The following is a 20,452-nucleotide window of genomic DNA, read 5'->3' as shown; positions in this document are numbered from 1 at the left end:
GGTGGGTGCCTGGAAGCAGCGGGGCTTCTCAAGGGCCTGGTCTCTTCTCTGCTTCTTTCTCTCTCTTTCCTTTTTACACTTGTTTTTTCCCAATTATAAAAGTAATAACATGTTTATTGTAGGAAATGAGGAAGACATAGATAAATGCCAAGAGAAAAATTAAATCGTCTTTAATTCTACCACACAGAGATAACCTTTAACATTTTGATAGAAAGGCTTTTTACCATGTATATCTTTTTTTTTTTTTAATAAATGCATTTACTTTTGGCTGCGTTGGGTCTTCATTGCTGTGCGCGGGCTTTCTCTAGCTGCGGCAAGCGGGGGCTACTCTTCTTTGTGGTTCACGGGCTTCTCATTGCGGTGGCTTCTCTTGTTGCACGGCACGGGCTCTAGGCATGCAGGCTTCAGTAGTTGTGGCGCGCAGGCTCAGTAGTTGTGGCGCGCAGGCTCAGTAGTTGTGCGTGGGCTCAGTAGTTGTGGCGTGCAGGCTTCAGTAGTTGTGGCGCACGGGCTTAGCTGCTCCGTGGCATGTGGGATCGTCCCGGACCAGGGCTGGAACCTGTGTCCCCTGCATTGGCAGGCGGATTCTTAACCACTGTACCACCAGGGAAGTCCACCATGTATATCTATAACTTACAAACGGCTTTATATTTCTATAGTCTTTCACCTTTTTAAAAAATATTTATTTATTTATTATTTATTTATTTGGTTGCGCCGGGTCTTAGTTGCGGCAGGAGGGCTCCTCAGCTGCGGCATGCATGTGGGATCTAGTTCCCTGACCAGGGATCGAACCCGGGCCTCCTGCACTGGGAGCGCAGAGTCTTATCCACTGTGCCACCAGGGAAGCCCTTACAGTTTTTCACCTTTAAAGTTTATATTATGAGACTTTTCTCATTCTAAAATTCATTTTAGAATTATTAAGCATTTTTAATTATTATTAAACATTTTAATTATTAAACATTTAGATTTCTATTTTTGTACTATTTTTAATGCAACACTGAACTTCTTGTATAAATTTGTGACCCAGTCTCTGATTATTTCTTCAGAATTCCATTTGATTTTAATCCTGAGATGGGCTATCAAATAAAGAAAGCACAGAATGATACCATTATTTTTGGGTTTTTTACAGATAATGGTTTGTAAAAAAATATTTTACAAATATTTAAGCAAGGAACCTGTTTTCTTGGAAGTTTTTCCCACGAGTTACTGAGAGGGCTGACTGCATGTGAGCCCTACAGGGCTGCCAGGCCAGACATGGCTGTGCCACAGAGCAGTGCCCCCAGGACGGCCAGGGTCTGTACAAGGTAGGGCTGGAACGGTTGAAGCTGACAGAAAAGCCAAATGATTGGTGGCTTGCCCAAAAAGATGTTTTTCCTCTGTCTCTTCTGTAAATACAGTCAGCCCAGAGCTGGTGTGGTGACTGGTGGTCCTCAGACTCTGGCTGCTGTCTTGTTGCTCTACCGTCCTCAAGTCAAACACAGGGCTGCCACCTCATGGACCTGGTAACTGCCCCAGTGCCACCCACTACCTCCTCATTCTGTTTAGCTGGAAGGAGGGGAGATAAGCAGCCAACCTCCACTTCCCATTGGCCAGAACGTAGCCACATGACCACAGCAAAGGATACTAGGAAAGTCATTATTTCAGTGCCCAGCTGAAAATCCTGGGTACTATCATTGTATAGTCAGAATTTGGAAAGAATGGACATTGGTACACAGTGAGCTGTCTGGCAAAAAATGGCAGAGTCTCAGCTATGAGAAATAGACAGATGGGGGGTGTTCCCCGGTAGCCCAGTAGTTAGGATTCTGGGCTTTCACTGCCGTGGCCTGGGTTCAATCCCTGATTGGAGAACAGATCCCACAATCCATGTGTCACGGCCAAAAAAAGATAGATGGGAATGTTTTTAAGCAAGAAATTGTATTCTACTGAGGACAGCCTGAGGAGGCTTCCTGGAAGGTGCATCTGGGTCGCACTTGGAAGACTAAGGGAAGAAGTGCAGAGAACCTTGTAGCCAGTGCTACTCAAAAGAGTGGGCCTCTGATAGAGACCAGCTGGAAGCTGGTTAGAAAAGCAGATCCCCAGGCTCCACCCCAGACCAGCCCTATCAGGATGGAGGGTTGGGCCTGGACACCCGGTCTGAACTCTCCAGATGGTTCTTTTATGCGTGCTTAAGTTTGAGTACCACGTGCTATAAGCAAGGCAGTGGGCCTCAGTTCGCGTTCAGTGGGCTTACCACTGGTCAGAGGTGAAATGAATAACGGAGACAATGTATTAAGTTTATCACAGAGGTAAAATTATTCCTTGTCCTGTATATGGAAGTTATCCTTGCTCATTTTGTCTCTGGTTTTGTTTTTTAATAAGATGGAGACCATAGACCATAGGAGTAGGGGTCTTTTTTAAGTGTCTTGTCTTGCAAAAGAAAAACTTGGCAACCGATGTCAGTGCCCAAATGTGTTTCTGAAATTTGGCCCATGGAACCCCAAAGTCCAGGACCACTGAGCCATGGGATAGAGCCAAGAGCCTTGGGGTTTTGGAGAACAGCTGTAGTTCCGTTTCCCTGAAGCATCAAGTCATGGGGAGATTGCTCGGATCCCCAAGGACCAGGGAGGATGTGCCAGTGTATGGAGGGGCACATGTCAGTCGGGAACTGCTCGGTGATTCTGAACTCTCAGTGATTCTGAACCTTGGAGGCTGTGACGGGACCTGTGCTCTGGGAAGATGATCTGGCAGGGCCGGGTGGGGTTGGAGGTAGAGAATTTATGAGTAGAAGGGCTCTTTGCTCCAGGAGGTACACTGCTGTTTGTGGTCCTTAGGAAGCTTGCCATAAGCATTTTCAACCAAGTTAATACCACATACTGGCCAAATTCCCACTCATAACCACAGCTGGCTGAACACAGTGCTTAAAAAAAAATGACTCCAAGTGCTAATCAATGACAGAAACACATTCCTGCTCTGTGGCAGCCCCATTGCCTTGGACAGTGGCTGTTCACCCACCTCTTGTCCTCTTATAAACTATCTACCCTTTAGGAGGTTGGGACAGTTGACCCACTGGAGAGTAAGGCTTTACAACTGAATTGTAAATGCATACTGGTCTGAATTTGGAGAAACGTTTCATATGATACCTTGATTTTTTCCATCCTGATTTTCCCTATCAGTTGTAGATTTAACTGGGCTGTATAACGATGGCTACTAATGGCAAAACCACAGTTCTTCCTCCTTGTGATCTGAATTTGGGTGACATTTCTGGGCTCAATGTCCTGTACATCTGGGGAATTTTTTGCTTGAAATGTATTCAGGGCCATTTTCTTTGAACTTGGAAGGTCTGAGCTACTGCTATACATAACAGCCTAGAGGTCCTGTTTGCTGTTGGCGCTTGAAGCCAAGACCACAGCTTTACCTCCTCTACGGGAGGGCCAAGGGTGTCATTTATTGTCCTCACTTCAGGATGCACGTGCTGGAGCAGCCTTGTTCAACTTGGGGGAGGGATGGGATAGACTTGATCTTCCACTGCCCCACCCCCGCCCCCGGGCAGTGCCCCAGGAATGCCAGGGCCCCCATCTGGGCTCAGCTGTGCAGTGCCTGGAAGAAAGCCAAGGCAGCTGACTCCACTGGGTGCCTGGACCCACATCCTGGCCTCCCACGTCCACTCAGCCTGTTACTCAGTGCTGCCAGCTACAGGCACCATCCCTAGTCTCATGGAGCTTACAGTCCGGCTCAGGGTACACAGAAGCGAGCAGGCTGTCACAGCTCAGAGGCATAGACGTCTTGATGTGCAGGCTGTGATGTCAACACCATGAGCCAAGTACATGGCTGAACCCAATCAAGCCTGTAGCAGCTGACGTATTGGTTGATGATCTCATCTGCTGTGTGATCCTGACCCTGGGTCGGGTAACAGTTCCGTGGGAGCCACCTCCTAGCAATTCTTTTACTGCCTTGGCTCACTTCCCCTTTAAAAGGAGTTTAACCCAACCAAGGCTCATTGCTGTAAGGCTTGAGGCTTGCACTAACTGATAAACACCAGTGTGTTTTTCACCTGGGGTTAAGGACACAGGCTTCCCACCTCCAAGCAGAGGCTGCAAAACATCACTCAAAAAACATCCCTGTCATAATGTCACCAGTAGCTTATACCAATTTCATCTCCCTTCCCCGGCATGAGAAGAACGAGGCATGTAGAGCAATTAGCATTTAATATTTGGTAATTAGCATGCTTAATGTGATTCAGAGAAGTTCCTTGACATTTTCATAAAAACAGAAAGCACATTCCCCTCCCACCCACCCTTCAAGGAGCGAGGCCTAGTTTGGCACCCAAAAAAAACCCAAAAAACAAAAAACTGTGGGCCAGCCTTTTTTGGTGCTGAATATGCATGTGTTGGCCTCTTTCGGGACACTGCTGGTAAATTTAGAAACTCGTTAAGAACGCTTTCTCATTCAGCAGCCATACGCTCATGGATCAGAGAATCTAAGGGGAAATGGCTAAATCGAGCTTAAGTCGTGGGGCTGTGATGGTCCTTGTCAAGTAAATAAAACCCTCGTTGTGCCCCCGACAAACCACACACACTGTTGAAGTCCAACAGGGAGTCAAATTCGGGAACGCAGTGAGAGATACATTCTACTCTGTCGCTCCAGCGCCAACAACGTAACTCTTCGCCGGACAATGTAGCCGCCCACTCCGGAGTCTCCAGCCCGAGGGTTCAAACCGGCGGTCCGCACGTCCCGGCGCTCGGACACTCCGCGCCGAGCCCGAGATGTCAGCTCAGGTTTCCCCTCCGCAGTCGGGTACCCCTCGCTCCCTCTCCGCGCCCGTCGGTGCCTCCCCAACCCCGGCCCCACGTGGCCCCGAGAAGCAGGCCGCACTACCCTGCTGCCGCCGACTGACAGCCGGCCGCAGCCACCGGGCGCCGCGCTCCAGCGAGGCAGCCAATGAGCGCGCTCGGAGCGCCGGTGGGGAGGGACCGCCGGGCCGCCGAGCGCTCGCGCCGCCACTGGAGGGCTTGGGGCCCGCCCATGGCAACAGGCCCCGCCCCGCCGGCAGGGTTAGGTTGCGGCGCGGGCGGCGGGGAGGAGTTGGTCCCGTTGTGCTGCGGCTCCGCGCGGCCTGCAGTCCCGGGCCCGCGCCCCGCGCCGCCCGCCCGCCCGCCGCCATGGAGCCCGGCCTTGACGGCCCCTCCGCCTCCGGCCCCGCTGCCATCCACGAGGGCTGGTTCCGCGAGACGTGCAGCCTGTGGCCCGGCCAGGCCCTGTCTCTGCAGGTGGAGCAGCTGCTACACCATCGACGCTCGCGGTACCAGGATATCCTCGTCTTTCGCAGGTACCCCCGCCCGCCCGGCCCCGCGCCCCGGAGCCCCGGCGACGGCTCTCAGCCCAGACCGCCGGCTGCCAGCTGCCCAACCCCACGCAGCCCGCCGGGACTCCTGCCCCGGTCTCGGCCCAGCCCGCCCCTCTTCCTGCCGGACCCCGGTCTTGCGCCCTTTACCTCCGGATGCCCCCGGCCGTCTCTGCCCGCTCCTGTCCCTGCAAAACTGTCAGAAGTTCTCGTAACTAGGCCCGTCTCTTCCCTCCGTCCCCTCTCCACCCTGCATCCCGTCTCGCTGGGCTGGGGGGCCGGCGTTGCGGGCGGTCCTCTTCGGCGGGGAGGGAGCCGGAGTCTGCGCCGACCCGACGCGCCGAGCTCCACGTGTCAGTCCCGGACACGTCAGAGCCGGGACCCCGAGTCCAGCCTCCACCTAGCGGGCCTGCCCGCCGATCCTCGCCACGTGTCACCCCTTAGGACTCACCCCTGGAGCCCCTCTGCAGGTTGGGGGAGATTCTTCTCACCCAGGGCGAGTCGGGGCACGTTGCCCCTTTCCCGGGGAACCCAGATTCCTGACTGTCACTCCCACCCGCAGTAAGAGCTACGGTAACGTGCTGGTGTTGGACGGTGTCATCCAGTGCACAGAGAGGGACGAGTTCTCCTACCAGGAGATGATCGCCAACCTGCCTCTCTACAGCCACCCCAACCCACGCAAGGTACTCCCATCCCACCCACATCCAGCCCTGAGGCCAGTGATAGGTCCCACAGAGCAGTGCTGGGGGCTAATGGGGGGAGCCACCCATTTTACAAGGATTGGGAGCTGACAGCCTGGCTGAGGCCTGGAGCTTGAGAAGGAGCAGCCCTGGAGGGAGTTTCCAGGAAAGGGGGACACATCGTGCCAGGTTCCTAGGGCAGGAGAGCTTTTCTAAGAGTAGGAAGTGAAGTAATGAGGCTTGTGGAACAGGGGAGCGGAGAAATTGTTCCAGGTGGTTCTGCCTGCTCAGCGCAGTTTGGGGGGCAGGGAGGCCAGCCACTGAGTCCTGCTGGAGCCTGTTTGGTGGGGCTGGTGCCCAGGGCCCCGCTCCTGGCTGACTCTTCCCCTGGCAGGTGCTGATCATCGGGGGCGGGGATGGGGGTGTCCTGCGGGAGGTGGTCAAGCATTCCTCCGTGGAGTCGGTGGTCCAGTGCGAGATTGACGAGGTGAGTGCGCAGAGCCGGGCGGGGTTTGGATTCAAGTCCCAGTTCTCCCTGAATTGGCTGTTTACCCTTGGGCAAGTGGCTTAACCTTTCTAGGCCTTGTTTCTTGGTCTCAAGAACACGTTGGAGGATTCAGTAGGAAAACCAGATAGTAAAGCACCTGGCACAGAGTAGGTGTGCCACTGATGCTAGTTCTTAGTAAGACTAAGAGCTGAAGCTGCATAGAAGTCCCAGGGGACTCCAACCACCTGTGCACCTGCCCTTTACAGCAGTGTGCTTCCGTGAGCATCTCGGGTTCCGGGTTCAGTCCCTGCCTCCTTGGAGCTGATATTCTAGTTAGGAGGCGATATCAAAGGGTTATCTGATAAAGGAGTGTGAGATAAGGCATAGTGGTGAGGAAGGTCCCCAGGGTGTGGGTTGATGCTGAGGTCTGAATGAGAAGCAGCTGGCCACGTGGAGACAGGGAAAGGCTCTCCCGGTGGAGACTGGAATTCTAACCTCTGAAATAGCAAGAAAGCCACTCAGCTTCAGTGGTTGGGTCTGGGGAGAGGGAGCAGGGGTGGTGGAGGTGTGGGCCGAGCTGCAGCGGGAGCTAGCCCTCTGAGAAGTTATGGGGAGGCACCAGACTGCTCTCTGTTTTACAGATGTGGAAACTGGGGTTCCACAAAGGGAGTGGCTTGTCCAAGGTGACCGGGCTCTGAGAGGGGATCCCACTCAACTCTGTCTGGCTCCAGGGCCCCCAACCCCCGTGGCCCAACCTGTTCCCTCCTGTCTCCTCCCCAGGATGTCATTCAAGTCTCTAAGAAGTTCCTGCCGGGCATGGCCATTGGCTACTCTAGCTCAAAGCTGACCCTACACGTGGGTGACGGTTTTGAGTTCATGAAACAGAACCAGGACGCCTTCGACGTCATCATCACTGACTCCTCAGACCCCATGGGTAAGCAACGGATGGCCTGGGGCCTCTGGCAGCCACCAGAGGGAAGGCCAGCCTCCCCCTCTGTGTCCCAAGTCTGAGTTGCGGAGTAGAGGACACAGGGGGCCCCCAGAATTAGTGCAGCTCTTTTCCCTTCTAAGTTGTCACCTCCCCACTCAAACATGGCTCAGCAGAATAGGGGGACTGGGCTACTGCACAAAGTTCACAAGTTGGTTGAGGACCTGGAAGAGAGTGGGGCTCTGGGCTTGGGCCGCTGAGGCCCCAGTTTCCTCTTCAGCCTCCTCTCTGCTCTTGACACTCCAGCATCAGGGTGTGCGGGGTATCTAGCCTTAAACCAAGGCTCAGGGTGGAGATCCCCCTGATGCAGTGCCTGTGAGCATCCCCCCAGGAATGGGAGTAAAATGTGGAGCCTCCTCGTACTGGGGTACTGGATCCCTGCCCCTCTCAAAAGCACCCTCTTCGTAGTTGGTTTCTGAACTCCACAGACCTGGCTTCAGTTCTCAGCTCTGCCCCTGGGCAGCTGTGAGGGTCTGTGTGGTCAGGTGACAGCGGCCCTTGCCGCCTCCAGAGCCAGGCTCAGGCGGTCTCAGCCGGAGCGTTCCTGGTCCCTTATCCCCTACTCCCCTCAGGCCCTGCTGAGAGTCTGTTCAAGGAGTCCTACTACCAGCTCATGAAGACCGCCCTCAAAGAGGACGGCATCCTCTGCTGCCAGGGTGAGCGGGCCACCCCGCGGGAAGGGGCTGGCTGGGGTGGGAGCGCGGGGGTGGGCAGAGAGCGCCGCCTGCCGGGTGCTGATGCTGCCTGACCGGCCCCCAGGCGAGTGCCAGTGGCTGCACCTGGACCTCATCAAGGAGATGCGGCACTTCTGCAAGTCGCTCTTCCCCGTGGTGGACTACGCCTACTGCACCATCCCCACCTACCCCAGTGGCCAGATCGGCTTCATGCTGTGCAGCAAAAACCCAGTGAGCTGTGGGCTGTCCTGGGGGCGGGAGCGGGGCAGGTGGGCATGGAGAGCGCGCCCCTGAGACCCCCCCTTGTCCCCAGAGCACCAACTTCCGGGAGCCCGTGCAACAGCTGACGCAGAAGCAGGTGGAAGAGATGCAGCTGAAATACTACAACTCCGACGTGCACCAGGCAGCCTTCGTCCTGCCCGAGTTTGCCCGGAAGGTGAGCTACCTGCGGGGCAGGGAGACCCAGGGCTCCCTGAAGGGCCCCTTTGGTCCCCTCACAATCCAGCACCCTCCTGACTAGGCATCGTGTCCCACCAGGCTCTGAATGATGTGCGCTGAGCCCACGTGCCGCTGCCCACGCTGCCCAGGACCTCGGCCAGGGAGCCTCCGGGGCGCCTGGGCCCTGCCAGCCCTGGACAAGACCCCCGCTGGCTCGCCCACCAACCGAGTGTCACAGGCCCCAGAACGCTGCCCGGCCGGCCCTGCTGGGCGGACTGTCTGTCTTCCTGTGTGTGGAGCTCAGCCTCTGAGCCTATACCAGCTGTGTACGGCAACCACCCGCCTTGTGTCGCCCCTCACTCACCAAACACGTGTATTTATAACAAAATGCTGAACTGTGTGTCCCTGGACTTCAAATGGGCCCAGGCAGGGGCTGCAGCAGCCATTAACGGCTTCCGCTGTGTGCCAGACCCTGAGCTGGCCCCGCTGTCTGGCCTTCAGTTGTCTGCCACGGGAGTAGGCAGGCCTGCCTCCTGTGTCACCGTGGACTGGCCCCTTGAGCCCCGTGGTGCCCAGGGATGCAGCGGTCATCAGACTGGACCCAAGCGTGTCCTAAGAAGCTTTAGCCATTCCTTCACCAGGCCCCGCACCAGGCTGGTGGTGATAGGCCCATGGGGCCCAGGCTGGGGGTTGTCAAAATCAAGGGCTTTGCTTTCTCTTGGGGCTGCCCGGCAGGGTCCTCAGGAGACTTTGGGCCAGGTCCCATCCTGGGGTGGGTGTGGACGTGACCCCAGAGGCCAGACCCCAGAGGCACGGTTGGGGTCCAGGTCCTTGGGCCTGCACGTCAGGTGCCTTGACTCGGCTCAGATTACAGACCTGGGTTCAGATCCTGCCTGCCCCCCTCATGAGCCTGCCCTCTGGTAAGTTCCTAGAAGCTTCCCCCAAGTGTTGAGAGGTTGAGAAAGCAGGTATGGGCGGCTACACAAGGACTCTGTGGGCACGTGACTGTCCCCTCTCCAAGGTGCTGAACCGGCAGGCACCTCGGCCCTGCTGACTGCCGGGACTGAGGGTCTGGTGGTGGGACGGGAGCCACCACAACAGGATGCAGGCTGGGGGAGGGGGCCTCCAGCCCCCTCCTAACTCGGGGGGTCGGCCCCTGCTCCTTGCAAAGGCCGGCGTCACCTCCCCCGCCCCACACCTGCCCTCGGCAGGGACGTGGTCAGGGAATGTGTTAACCTGGGAGACTGGGGCCGGCGGGCTGGGGGCCAGCGTGGGTGTGGGAACCCTGGTGGTGGTTCAAGGATACTCCCAACCCCGCTTCTACCCTGGGTACCCACCTTGGAGTCCCCACTCGGCAGGGGCTAAGACTGAAGTCATAATAGGGGTGGGAACAGGGGTCCAGCTGTGCCACCAACTCCTCGAGTGGCCTCAGGCCAGTCACCCGCCCTCTCTGGGCTTCCCGTGCTCCACCCTCACAAAGCCCCTAGACTGAGCATCTTTGGGGTTCATCCCTGGTCAGCAAGTCTGATCCCAAGCTAACCTCCCCGTTCCACCCCCCGGTCTTCCCCCTCCCGCGGAGGCCCGGCGGAGTCAGGACTTGGCTGGGCTGCAAGAAAGTACCAGGCAAAGGAGGACTGGCGATGGCCAGCTATGGAGCACTGTCCTGTCACCTGCTTTAATTCCTTTAACCTTGACGAGGAAGGCAGGAAGGAAGATACTGTTAACTCCACACAAGATGAGGTGCCACGCCCGAGGCCTTATCAGGCAGCTGGCCTCCCAGGAGCCACTCCGCTCCGTGGGCCTCTGCAGCCCAGCCGGAGCGCCCTGGGGCTCCCAGCAGGGGCAGCTGCCTGGACCTCCACTCTCAGTGGCCCTCCTCCCCATGGCTCATCTTACTGACCAAGCTCCAGGAAGGTCCATCGTGAGGATGAGCCATGGAATGAAGGTGGGCAGGGAAGGCGGGTGGTTCCAGCGCTGGGGGTACTGGACCTGGGTCACACTAACTCTGTGACTTGAGCTACTCACAACTCGTGACTCGTTCACCGTGTCTGTAAAATGAGAGCAATGGTCCTCACCTGTTACAAGGCTTCATTAAGGAGCACACGTCACGTCGTTCTCACTGAGCTGGTGGAAATCAGGATTTCTTCTCAGGGCAGAGGAAGAAGAGAGGGCCCAGGTTGCAGAAGTAGCTGCAAGAATGCCTGACCTCGACTAGAAGGTGTCTGCATGTCAGTCCCTCCACTTCCCCAACTTTTAGCGAAGTCTGCGTGCACGTCCCCACCTGGAAAGGGTGGGCGTTGAGGACAAGCACTGAACCCCACAGCTGGGCGGATGTGATCTGGACACAGACTGACCCACAGAAGCAAAAGCAGGCGTTCGGTGGGGATGTGACCTGAGTCCTCCAAAGTTCCCGAAATCTGGAAGAGGGCCGTGAACAGGCCCAGTCTGTGGCACGGAGAATAAAATCAGTCCTATCTAGAGTTCTGAAATTCAGGTATTAAAACCAGCCCTGCCCACAGATGTAGAGAACAAACGTATGTACACCAAGGGGGGAAAGTGGCTGGGGGGGGGATGAGTTGGGAGATTGGGATTGACATATATACACTAATATGTATGAAATGGATAACTAATAAGAACCTGCTGTATAAAAAAATAAATTAAATTAAATTTTAAAAAAAAATCAGCCCTGCTTCCCCGCCCCGCCCCTGGTTTAAGGATACAAGTAGTTCCCAAGCGGGTTGTTAGGAGAAAAATAGCGGCCCTGCTGTACCTGCTTTTCTCCCCGGAGGCAGCCACGTTTACCTCTGTCGGCTGATCATTTTGGTCATGACTCTAAACAATGTGCTTGTATTACTACTTCTCGATTTGTCAGTTTCAGTCATAATTGTTGATTTCCCACTGGGGAACGTGAGGATTTAGCTCTTTGCTTCCCTGCCCCACCACACTCTCAAGCATTAAACGATAATCTTGGTTGGCTCCGCAATCAGTGTTTGCACCATTACAACTTATGCAAATGCCGTTCTCAGCTGAGACTCAGAGAAAACGATAACTTTTTATCTCTGGCACAGCTTCCTGTTTTTCCTGGAGGGTTTTTTCATTCGCTTAATTTTCAATAAATTTATCACTAATTTAGCCCCAAACTTTTACCAAATCGCTAAAGCTCTTAAGATGTTTGGATTCAAAACACTTCCTGAGGTTCTGGTCAATATGCTAATCAGTTTTTTTTTTTTTTAATTGTGAGATTCTAAGTATTTTACCTAGCCTCATTATAATTATAATTCATGATTATATTTAATGGAATGTTCAGTAATAAGAAACTAATATACATACCATGCATTTCTTTATTATGAGTTGTACCATAATGTATATAACACTTTGATTTAGGAAAAATAATTACTGGAAAAAAAATTTTTTTGGAGGATCTTTGGACTCTACTGGTGTCCTATCATTTTCATCTTCCTGAAGAATCTGTCCCAAGCCTCCTGACTACCCCAAATGGGATTCCCTGTCGGGACTCTTGTCTCTTGGACCCCATATCTTCCTGTTTCTTGGTTTACTCCCTCGTTTTGGTGAAGCATATCCTAGAGGAGCCTTCTGAGAAAGGGGACAAGGGATGAAAGTTTTAAATAACCTGACATGCATGAAACTCTTGATTCCATCTTCATGCTTAATTGATGGGTACAGAATTTGGTTGAGTATAGAAATATGTTGGAAATTATCTTCTTCAACATTTTGAGATTTGCTGTTTTCCATTGTTATCATCTATTCCTGTGTTTAAAATTAGCCCAAAATGTAGCAGATTGAAACAATAACAATAAACGTGTCTTTTCTGTGGGTCAGGAATTTGGGAGTGACTTAGCTGGTTGGTTCCGTTTAGAGTCATTCATGAAGTTGCAGTAAAGCTGTCGCTAGGGCTGGAGGGTCAGCTGCCAAGATGACTCAGTCACATGACTAGCAGATTACGCTGACAGATGTTAGGCCTCAGTTCCTCCCCATGTGGACCTCTCCACAGGGACACTGAGTGTCCTCACACATGGCGGCTGGCTTCCCCCAGAGCGAGTGATCAGAGAGAGAGCCAGGTGGACACTGCGATGTCTTGTATTCCTAGCCACACATAACACACCATCATTTCAGTCATGCCCTATCCATAAGCCCTACTCAGTGTGGGAGAGGACCATACATGAGGGCGTGAATACCCCAATATGGGACTCACTGGACGCTGGCTTCTAGTTTCCAGTGTTATTTCGATAGCTCCAAAATCATTCTTTTCATGATCCTTTGTATGTGATCTGCTCTGTTTTCGCTCTCCTCCCCTCTCTCTCTGTCTCTCAAAGTTTGTAGAACATAATTTTTCTTGCTGGTGTTTTGCAAATATCAGGGGTAAAGTTCTATTTTCATCTGTTGTTCTGGGCACTTGGAGGACATTTTCAATCGGTAAACTCACATTCTTTTCAGTTCTGGGAAATTTCCTTGCATTATTTTGTTTATAATTTCCTTTCCTCTGTTTTCTTTGTTGTCTTTTTCTGGAATTCCTGTTATTTAGTCTTTGACATACTGTATAGGACTTTACCGCTTTTTCATTTCTTTTGACTCTTTTTCTGGAAGATTTCTTCAATCTTATCTTCCAAACATCTTATTGAGTTTTTTGTTTCTGTCATATTTTTATTTCCCCAAACTGTTTTTTGTTCTCTGAGTGCTCTTGTTAAATAGCATACTGTTCTTGCTTCTTGTTCTGGCCTCTCTTTTTGCTTTGAAGATATTAATTATTGCTTCATTTTAGTTTTGGACATTTTCTTCTCACTGCTTCTTACTGTTTTGTTGTTGTTGTTGATTGGTTGATTTTTTTGGTCTTTCTCCCTCATGTGTGAGGTTTTCCTCAGTAACCCTTGAATGTTCTGCTCATGTGTAAGACTGGGGACTAAAAAGCTAATTGGAAACTCTGAGCACATGATGGGGGCTTGTCAGCTGACTTTCACTGTGGGTGAGGCGGCTGAGCCATTTACTTGTAGAACCTTGAAGTCAGTGTCTTTAGGTCTTTCCTCCTGAACTCGTCACACTTCCCAGGAAAAAGAGAGAAGCCTGGTGGCTGCCAGGTTCTAGGAGTTGAGTCAGAGGAAGGCTGGTCTGTCTGCTTAGTGGCCCTGTTTTCTGTCTGCCCCTCCCATGCTCAGCTGGGCCTGGGACTCTCCATATACTCCCTCCAAGAATAAGTCTCCACGTTTCTGCTGAGGTCGGGGGATGGGAAATAGGGATTGGCAAGATTCTTACGTGCGTCCAGAAGGACCTGGTGCCACCAATTCCTGATTCCACTGCCAACTTAGAGTTGCTTCCTGGAGAGCTGTTTCCACCTGCCCATCTGTTTCCCCAGCTTCCTAAATGTTGATGCTGCCTCCTCTCCCACATTCCCCATCGTCGTGGGCTTGTGTTTTTAAGGCTTTTCTCTTCTCTCTTACCGTAGCATTTCAGGAGGCAAAGGTAGGTGTGTGTGTGTGCCGCCCCCATCTCCACCTAGAAGCCGTCACTGCCGAGGTCATTGTCACAGAGACCCTGGGTGACCTCGGAAGTCACACACGGCGGGGGAACCGCGGAGGTTCGGGGTGAGGGACAGAGCCGGGACTCGCTCCCAGAGCTGGCTGTCATCCAGGTTCAGCCCCTGGCTCCTGGAGCACCCTGTCCTCCCTGCCCGGAAGTCTGGGCAGGCAGGAGTCATGGGGTCTGTTCCCAGAATGCCAGGGGCAGGGCGGCTGGGGGCAGGGCCGGCCGTTGGACAAACAGATCAAAGGTGAGGCGCCCTGGGGCTCCAGACCGGCCCGCCGAGCGCACCATGAGGTGGGTGGAAGCCCCCAGGGTCTCCCCAGCGGGGGTGAGGGGTGAGATCGGGCCTCACCGCCCCTCCCCTGCGCTGCCCTCAGGCTGCTGGTCATCCTGGGCCTGCTGTGGGGCTCGGCAGCCGCCACGTCCTCGAGCCCGCAGTGGCCCAAGCCCGTGTTCGGGCGCCTGGCATCTCCTGGCTTCCCAGGCAAGTACGCCAACAACCAGAAGCAGCGCTGGGCCCTGACGGCGCCCCCCGGCTACCGCCTGCGCCTCTACTTCACTCACTTCCACCTGGAGCCCTCCTACCTCTGCGAGTACGACTTCGTCAAGGTGCCGGCAGGGCGGGCTGGGGGACGGACACGCCGGGGAGCGGGTCTGGCCTCGGAGGGAGGGCGGGAGGCCGGCGGGCCCGGGGTCTCGCCTTCCCCCCGTGACCCGCAACCCCACAGCTGAGCGCCGGGACCACGGTGCTGGCCACGCTGTGCGGGTCGGAGAGCACGGACACGGAGCGGGCGCCCGGCAACGACACCTTCTACTCGCCGGGCTCCAGCCTCGACGTCACCTTCCGCTCCGACTACTCCAACGAGAAGCCGTTCGCGGGCTTCGAGGCCTTCTACTCAGCAGAGGGTGAGCTGCGAGAAGGCCGGTTGGTGGGGTGGGGGGTCTCTGTCTTGGGCCAGACCAGCCGTCCCTTCTGCCCCCGCTCCCTGAGGCTGGACTCCTGCCAAACCAGCAGGAGAGTCCCCACCTGGTCTGACATCATCATCACAGTGCAAATATCAGCAATAGCCGGGACCTCTGCTCTAGGCTGAGCCCCATTCTGTGCCAGGTGCTGAGCCAGGACACCCTCACGGGCCCCCGTGATGCAAGGACCCAGTGAGCCCGTTCACAGATGGAAAGCGACGCCCCCCCCCCCCCCAACTGGCCTGAGCGCTGCATCTGCCTGTGGGCTTCGAGTCTGACACTTGATTTCAGATTCTGGCTCCTGCAGGGACTTGCTGTTGGCCTCCGGCAAGTGGCTCAACCTCTCTGTGCTCATCCGGAGACTGCTGCAAGAACTTGGTGAAACCTGTATAGAGGCCCACCCACTGGGTTCCCGTGCTGGCCGCTCCTTTCACTAGCCTAGCCACCATGAGCAGGACCATTAAACCGTCATTGGTTTAAAAAAGATGGTATTTAGGTCTCCCTCCAAGTGTTGCAGGGAGGTCGCAGTGACCCTGGGCCTCTAGCGCCCAGCTGGGCATGAGACACCTGCAGACAAGAGGAGGTTCCTCTCAGGTCAGGCGGTGATACTGGAGGGGCCCTAAACCTGAGCCTAGGCCTCAGCAGTGTCCCATCTCCTTCCCTGCTGACTGCCTCCCGGCCCCTTCCCCAGACATCGACGAGTGCCAGGTGCCCCCAGGAGAGGCCCCCCCCTGCGAGCACCACTGCCACAATCACCTGGGTGGCTTCTACTGCTCCTGCCGTATGGGCTACGTTCTCCACAGGAACAAGCACACTTGCTCAGGTGAGCTGCAGCTGGAGCGGGACCCTGTGCCCAGCCCGCCCCCACCCTGCCCCAAGACACAGCTGGCTTCTCAAGGCCATAGCTGCTCTGCCCAGGCCACTGGAGGGCCCACTGGCCTTGGCCCACTAGACACTTCTCCTGGGTGACGGCTCCTTTTCAGATCTTCTGTCCCCTCTCACCATCCATCCATCTACCCATCCATCCACCCACCCACCCTCCCTCCCACCCATCCACCCACCCAACCATCCACCCACCCATCCATCCATCCACCCATCCACCCACCCATCCATCCATCCATCCATCCACCATCCATCCATCCATCCATCCATCCATCCACCATCCATCCATCCATCCATCCACCATCCATCCATCCATCCACCCACCCACCCACCCTCCCAACCATCCACCCACCCATCCACCCATCCATCCACCCACCAACCCACCCACCCACCCATCCATCCACCCCCCCACCCCCCCACCCACCCACCCACCCATCCATCCATCCACCCACCCACCCATCCATCCATCCATCCATCCATCCATCCACCCACCCATCCATCCACCCACCCATCCATCCATCCACCCACCCATCCACCCACCCACCCATCCATCCATCCATCCATCCATCCATCCGTCCATCCATCCATCCATCCACCTACCTGTCCACCCACCCATCCACCCATCCATCCACCCACCTAAGCACTCATCCGTCCACGTTCCCCAACTCCTCGTCTGCCTCCACCCTGTCCTTGGCTCACTCTCACTCCTCTTCAGCTCATTCACTGGGTGAGCACGTGTTAGGCCCTCACTGTGTACCTGGACAATCAGGACTCATCCTCCCTGGGGGGCTCCAGGATGAAGGAGTGGGGGCCCTAGGCCTGCCTCACACAAGCTTCCCTCCATGAAACTTCAGCTCAAAGCTGCCGGTTCAGCCCCCAGCAGGCCGACCCTTTTGGCCTCCACGGCCCGGACTCCCCTCTGCGCCCCTGCCAGGGGCCTGGACAGGAAGCCAGCTGGCGCCCCAGGAGCGAGCAGCCCCAGCCCTCGGCGCTGAGCCTGCTCCGCCTGCTCAGTGTCCCTCCCCCGTGTCTCTCCCCGTCTCCGTTCTCTCTTCCAGAGCAGAGCCTCTAGCCTGCCCTCCAGCTGCGGTCTGGGTCGGGCAAGACCGCTGCAGCCTGCAGCCCCCATTGACCCCGCCCACGGACCTAACAATAAACTCGGCTCCACCTCCACCTGCTGCGTGTCTCTGGGGGGGAAGGGTGAGGGGAGGGCAGCAGTGTGCACTCTGGCCCCCCTTCCTTCCCACCCTCATCTCAGCCCGATGGGCCCTAGTTGGTGGGAGCCGCCACTATGGGGCCACAGGCTCCTTTGCCAGAGGGGCTTGCTCTGTCCTCACCCTCATTTTGGTGATGGGGCACTGAGGCCCAGAGAGGGGCAGGGGGCTCATGCAGGGGAACCGAGCTCTGGCTACGCCCCCACCAGGAGTCCGAGGACTGAGCTCAGAGCATCCTGGGGTCCACCTCCTGTTCAGAGGGTACCTCAGGCCCTGGGTGTGCTGGGCTGGGGGAGTCTGACCCCGAGCAGAGAGGCCCAAGGAGGTATCGATTCACTGATGGGCAGTCTGGTCCCCCACATCCGGGGGTGACTCCCTCTGTCCCATGGGGAGCAGCCACGTGGAAGAAGAAAGGCAGTGCTGGGACTCCTCACTTCCTGGAATGCCTGTGTCCCCACCTCTGCCACCTGGGGGATGGGGGGTAGAACCCTCCTATGAGTGATGCCAACAGACATTCCCTCTGCAAAGGCAGAATCAGCTGTTTCAATGGGGAAAGTGGGTACCAGACTCACTTACGATCAGTGTGGACTTGCACTGCCCTCAATTGCCCCCCAGGGCAGAGCCTAGACCCAGGGAAGGTGGGCAAGGGGAGGCCTTCCTGAGTGTTCCTGGAGGGGGCCCAGGGGAGACTCCTCTCCTGCCACCTCCCCACACCCAATTCCTGGGAACAGGAAAGTCCCCTTCACTTCTCCTGGTGCCCCTTTCCCCCGGGCAGACCCTGACATGGCTCACTCCCCGCACCCCTGGAACTGTGACTCTGGCCCAGGGTTCCCCGCACCAGGAGCCTCAGCTTAGGGCCTCCATCCTCCCGGGGGTGTGAGTGGGGCCCCTGGAGAATGTACCTCCAAGTGTCACTTGTTTCAGCTAAATCCTGGAAGCCAGAGAGACCCCTCCCTAAATTGTCCCTTCAGCCACTGGGTGGGGCGTTCAGTCTCGGGAGATGCTTCTGGGGCTGGCGTGTGACGGTGGACGGGCGGCCTGAGCCCCGCCGCCTGCGCCTGGCTCAGCCCGCCTGTCCTCTCCCCTCTCCCCAGCCCTGTGCTCAGGCCAGGTCTTCACCGCCCGGTCTGGGGTGCTCAGCAGCCCTGGATACCCTCAGCCGTACCCCAAACTCTCCAGCTGCACCTACAGCATCCGCCTGGAGGAGGGGTTCCGTGTCACCCTGGACTTCGTGGAGTCCTTTGACGTGGAGTCGCACCCTGAGACCCAGTGCCCCTACGACTCCCTGAAGGTCTGGTTCCCCTGGCCGCTGCCTCCCCCTGGCCCGGCAGGTGCTGAGGTGACAGGGGCCTCTCCACTTTCAGATTCAAACAGACAAGGAGGAATATGGCCCATTTTGTGGGAAGACGTTGCCCCACAGGATTGAAACCAAGAGCAACACAGTGACCATCACCTTTGCCACCGATCAGTCGGGGGACCACACGGGCTGGAAGATCCACTACAACAGCACAGGTGAGGGCAGGTGGGGCTCCGATTTGGCAGGGAGCTCTTCCAGAAGCGTCAAGGAGCCACATAGGATGGAACCCGTCCTGGCCGGGCCTGGGAAGTCAGGGGAGGGAAAACTTTTCCTTAACCCTCTTAGTGTCCCTGGCTGGGTCTGAAAAGCAACCTGACAGGTTAACAGGAAAAAAAAGCATACATGTTTATTTCATGTAAATTTTATGTGGCACGGGAGCCTTTGTAAGGAAATAAAGACTCAGAGAGACAGCTGGACCTGTGCACTTTCGTGCTAGGTTTGCTGAGGGGTGTGATAGGCTGAGGAATATGAAGTAAGGGTGGTAAGCGGGGTGGGGGAACTTAGCCAGGCCTGTTTGTTAGGATTCTTCTTGGCATCCTTTTGTCTTTGGTGATAAGGCTTCCCTCTGGGTGTAGGGAAGACACCTGTCACATGAGGGTCTTATGACCTGCTTCAGGGAAGAAGGGCGAGGGGCGGGGAATCAGAGTGACCTTCCTGCTTCTGCCATTTTCTCAAACTCCCAGCTTAAAATCGTCAACATGCCAAGGTGCCATATTTTGAGGTAGTGTGTCCTGAACTCCATCAGAAGACAGACCAGGTTTGAGTGGGGTGGTCTGTGAGGCAGGGGTCCCCTATGGGAAGTGCCACCCCCCCATTCATCCACCCACTCACTCACCCCTCCATCCAACCATCTCTCCTTCCACCCATTTACCCATCCACACAGCCGTCCTTCTCTCCTTCCCCACCTCTCACCCTCCCCTCTTCCATTCACCCAGCCATCCAACCATCCCTCCTTCCATCTGTAGGGGAGGAAATAATAGTTTTCCCTCTGCCCTTCCAAATTCTTGGTTGGGAACAAGAGACATTAACGAGAGAAAAAGAAACAAGTTTATGAACGTGGATATCTCGTGCATACATGGGAGATAACCCAGGGGAAAATGAGTCTCAGAGGTGGCTTAGAATTCAGGCTTAAACATCTTCAGCTAAAGACAAAAGAGAGAAAGGGTACAGGGGAGTCCAGTTATGAGGAGGTGACCAGGAAAAGCATGGTAAGCAAGAGTATGATTCGTTATGCAGATTAAAGACTCTGTCTTTTTTTTGCTTTTGAAATTTAACTTTAGTAAAAAAAAATTTTCTGTCTTTTCCTTTGTTAAGAGTTTCTAGTGATTTAGTCATCCTACTCGTGATACAGAATGGGAGACACTCTTACAAATGGAGATTTCCTCTGTAAATGTACATTTCCCTTAGAAAACGGTAATTTCTACTCTGTTTTCAGAGTTTCTCCTGTGTCTGCTGTTTCATAAAATAATCAGCTCAAAATACAGTTGGCTCCCCACATCCATGGATGTAGAACCCATGGATACAGATGGCTGACACTCTGCCTTTTTTTTTTTTTTGGCTGAGAAGCTTGTGGGATGATGTTAGTTTTCCGACCAGGGATTGAACCCACGCCCTCGGCAGTGAAAGCGCTGAGTCCTAACCACTGGACTGCCAGGGAATTCCCTCTGCCATTTTGTATAAGGGGCTTGAGCAGCCGCAGATTTTGGTATTCACGGGGCTCCTGGAACCAATGCCCCGCAGACATCGCGGGACAGCTATAATCCTTATGCCAAGGAGGCAGAGTTTGGAGTCATGTTCCGCCACCCCTCACACACATCCATCTGTCCATCCTTCCCTCCTTCCATCCATCCATCCATCTTATGGATGGGCACTGGGCCCTGTGTGGGAATACGTAACACCTCTGCTGTCAGTCCA

The 20,452-nt window shown here is 55.1% G+C and overlaps 2 protein-coding genes across 3 annotated transcripts in view; both read left to right on the top strand.

Moving 5' to 3' along the window:
• Positions 1-5,040: 5,040 nt before the first annotated feature.
• SRM (spermidine synthase) lies at positions 5,041-8,975 on the top strand. Of its 2 annotated transcripts, XM_036845512.1 has the most exons (8): positions 5,041-5,305; positions 5,883-6,003; positions 6,395-6,487; positions 7,268-7,421; positions 8,048-8,131; positions 8,235-8,380; positions 8,463-8,585; positions 8,687-8,975. In XM_036845512.1, exons 1-8 carry the CDS (start codon positions 5,139-5,141, stop codon positions 8,705-8,707), a joined length of 909 nt encoding a protein of 302 aa, XP_036701407.1. In that variant the 5' UTR covers positions 5,041-5,138; the 3' UTR covers positions 8,708-8,975. The 2 variants fall into 2 exon arrangements, with proteins under 2 accessions (XP_036701407.1, XP_036701414.1); XM_036845519.1 differs by lacking the exon at positions 6,395-6,487.
• Positions 8,976-9,103: 128 nt separating this feature from the next.
• MASP2 (mannan binding lectin serine peptidase 2) overlaps positions 9,104-20,452 on the top strand; it is a 21,630-nt gene continuing 10,281 nt past the window's right edge. Inside the window, 7 exon segments of the mRNA XM_036845481.1 lie at positions 9,104-11,081; positions 14,046-14,416; positions 14,500-14,731; positions 14,851-15,028; positions 15,777-15,908; positions 18,276-18,472; positions 18,546-18,693. Coding sequence (XP_036701376.1) covers positions 14,412-14,416; positions 14,500-14,731; positions 14,851-15,028; positions 15,777-15,908; positions 18,276-18,472; positions 18,546-18,693 — 892 coding nt within the window. The 5' untranslated portion in view covers positions 9,104-11,081; positions 14,046-14,411.

This window comes from Balaenoptera musculus, chromosome 1 (genome assembly GCF_009873245.2).
Source record: "Balaenoptera musculus isolate JJ_BM4_2016_0621 chromosome 1, mBalMus1.pri.v3, whole genome shotgun sequence".
NCBI lineage: Eukaryota > Metazoa > Chordata > Mammalia > Artiodactyla > Balaenopteridae > Balaenoptera > Balaenoptera musculus.
This window is presented reverse-complemented; position numbering and strand designations above follow the sequence as displayed.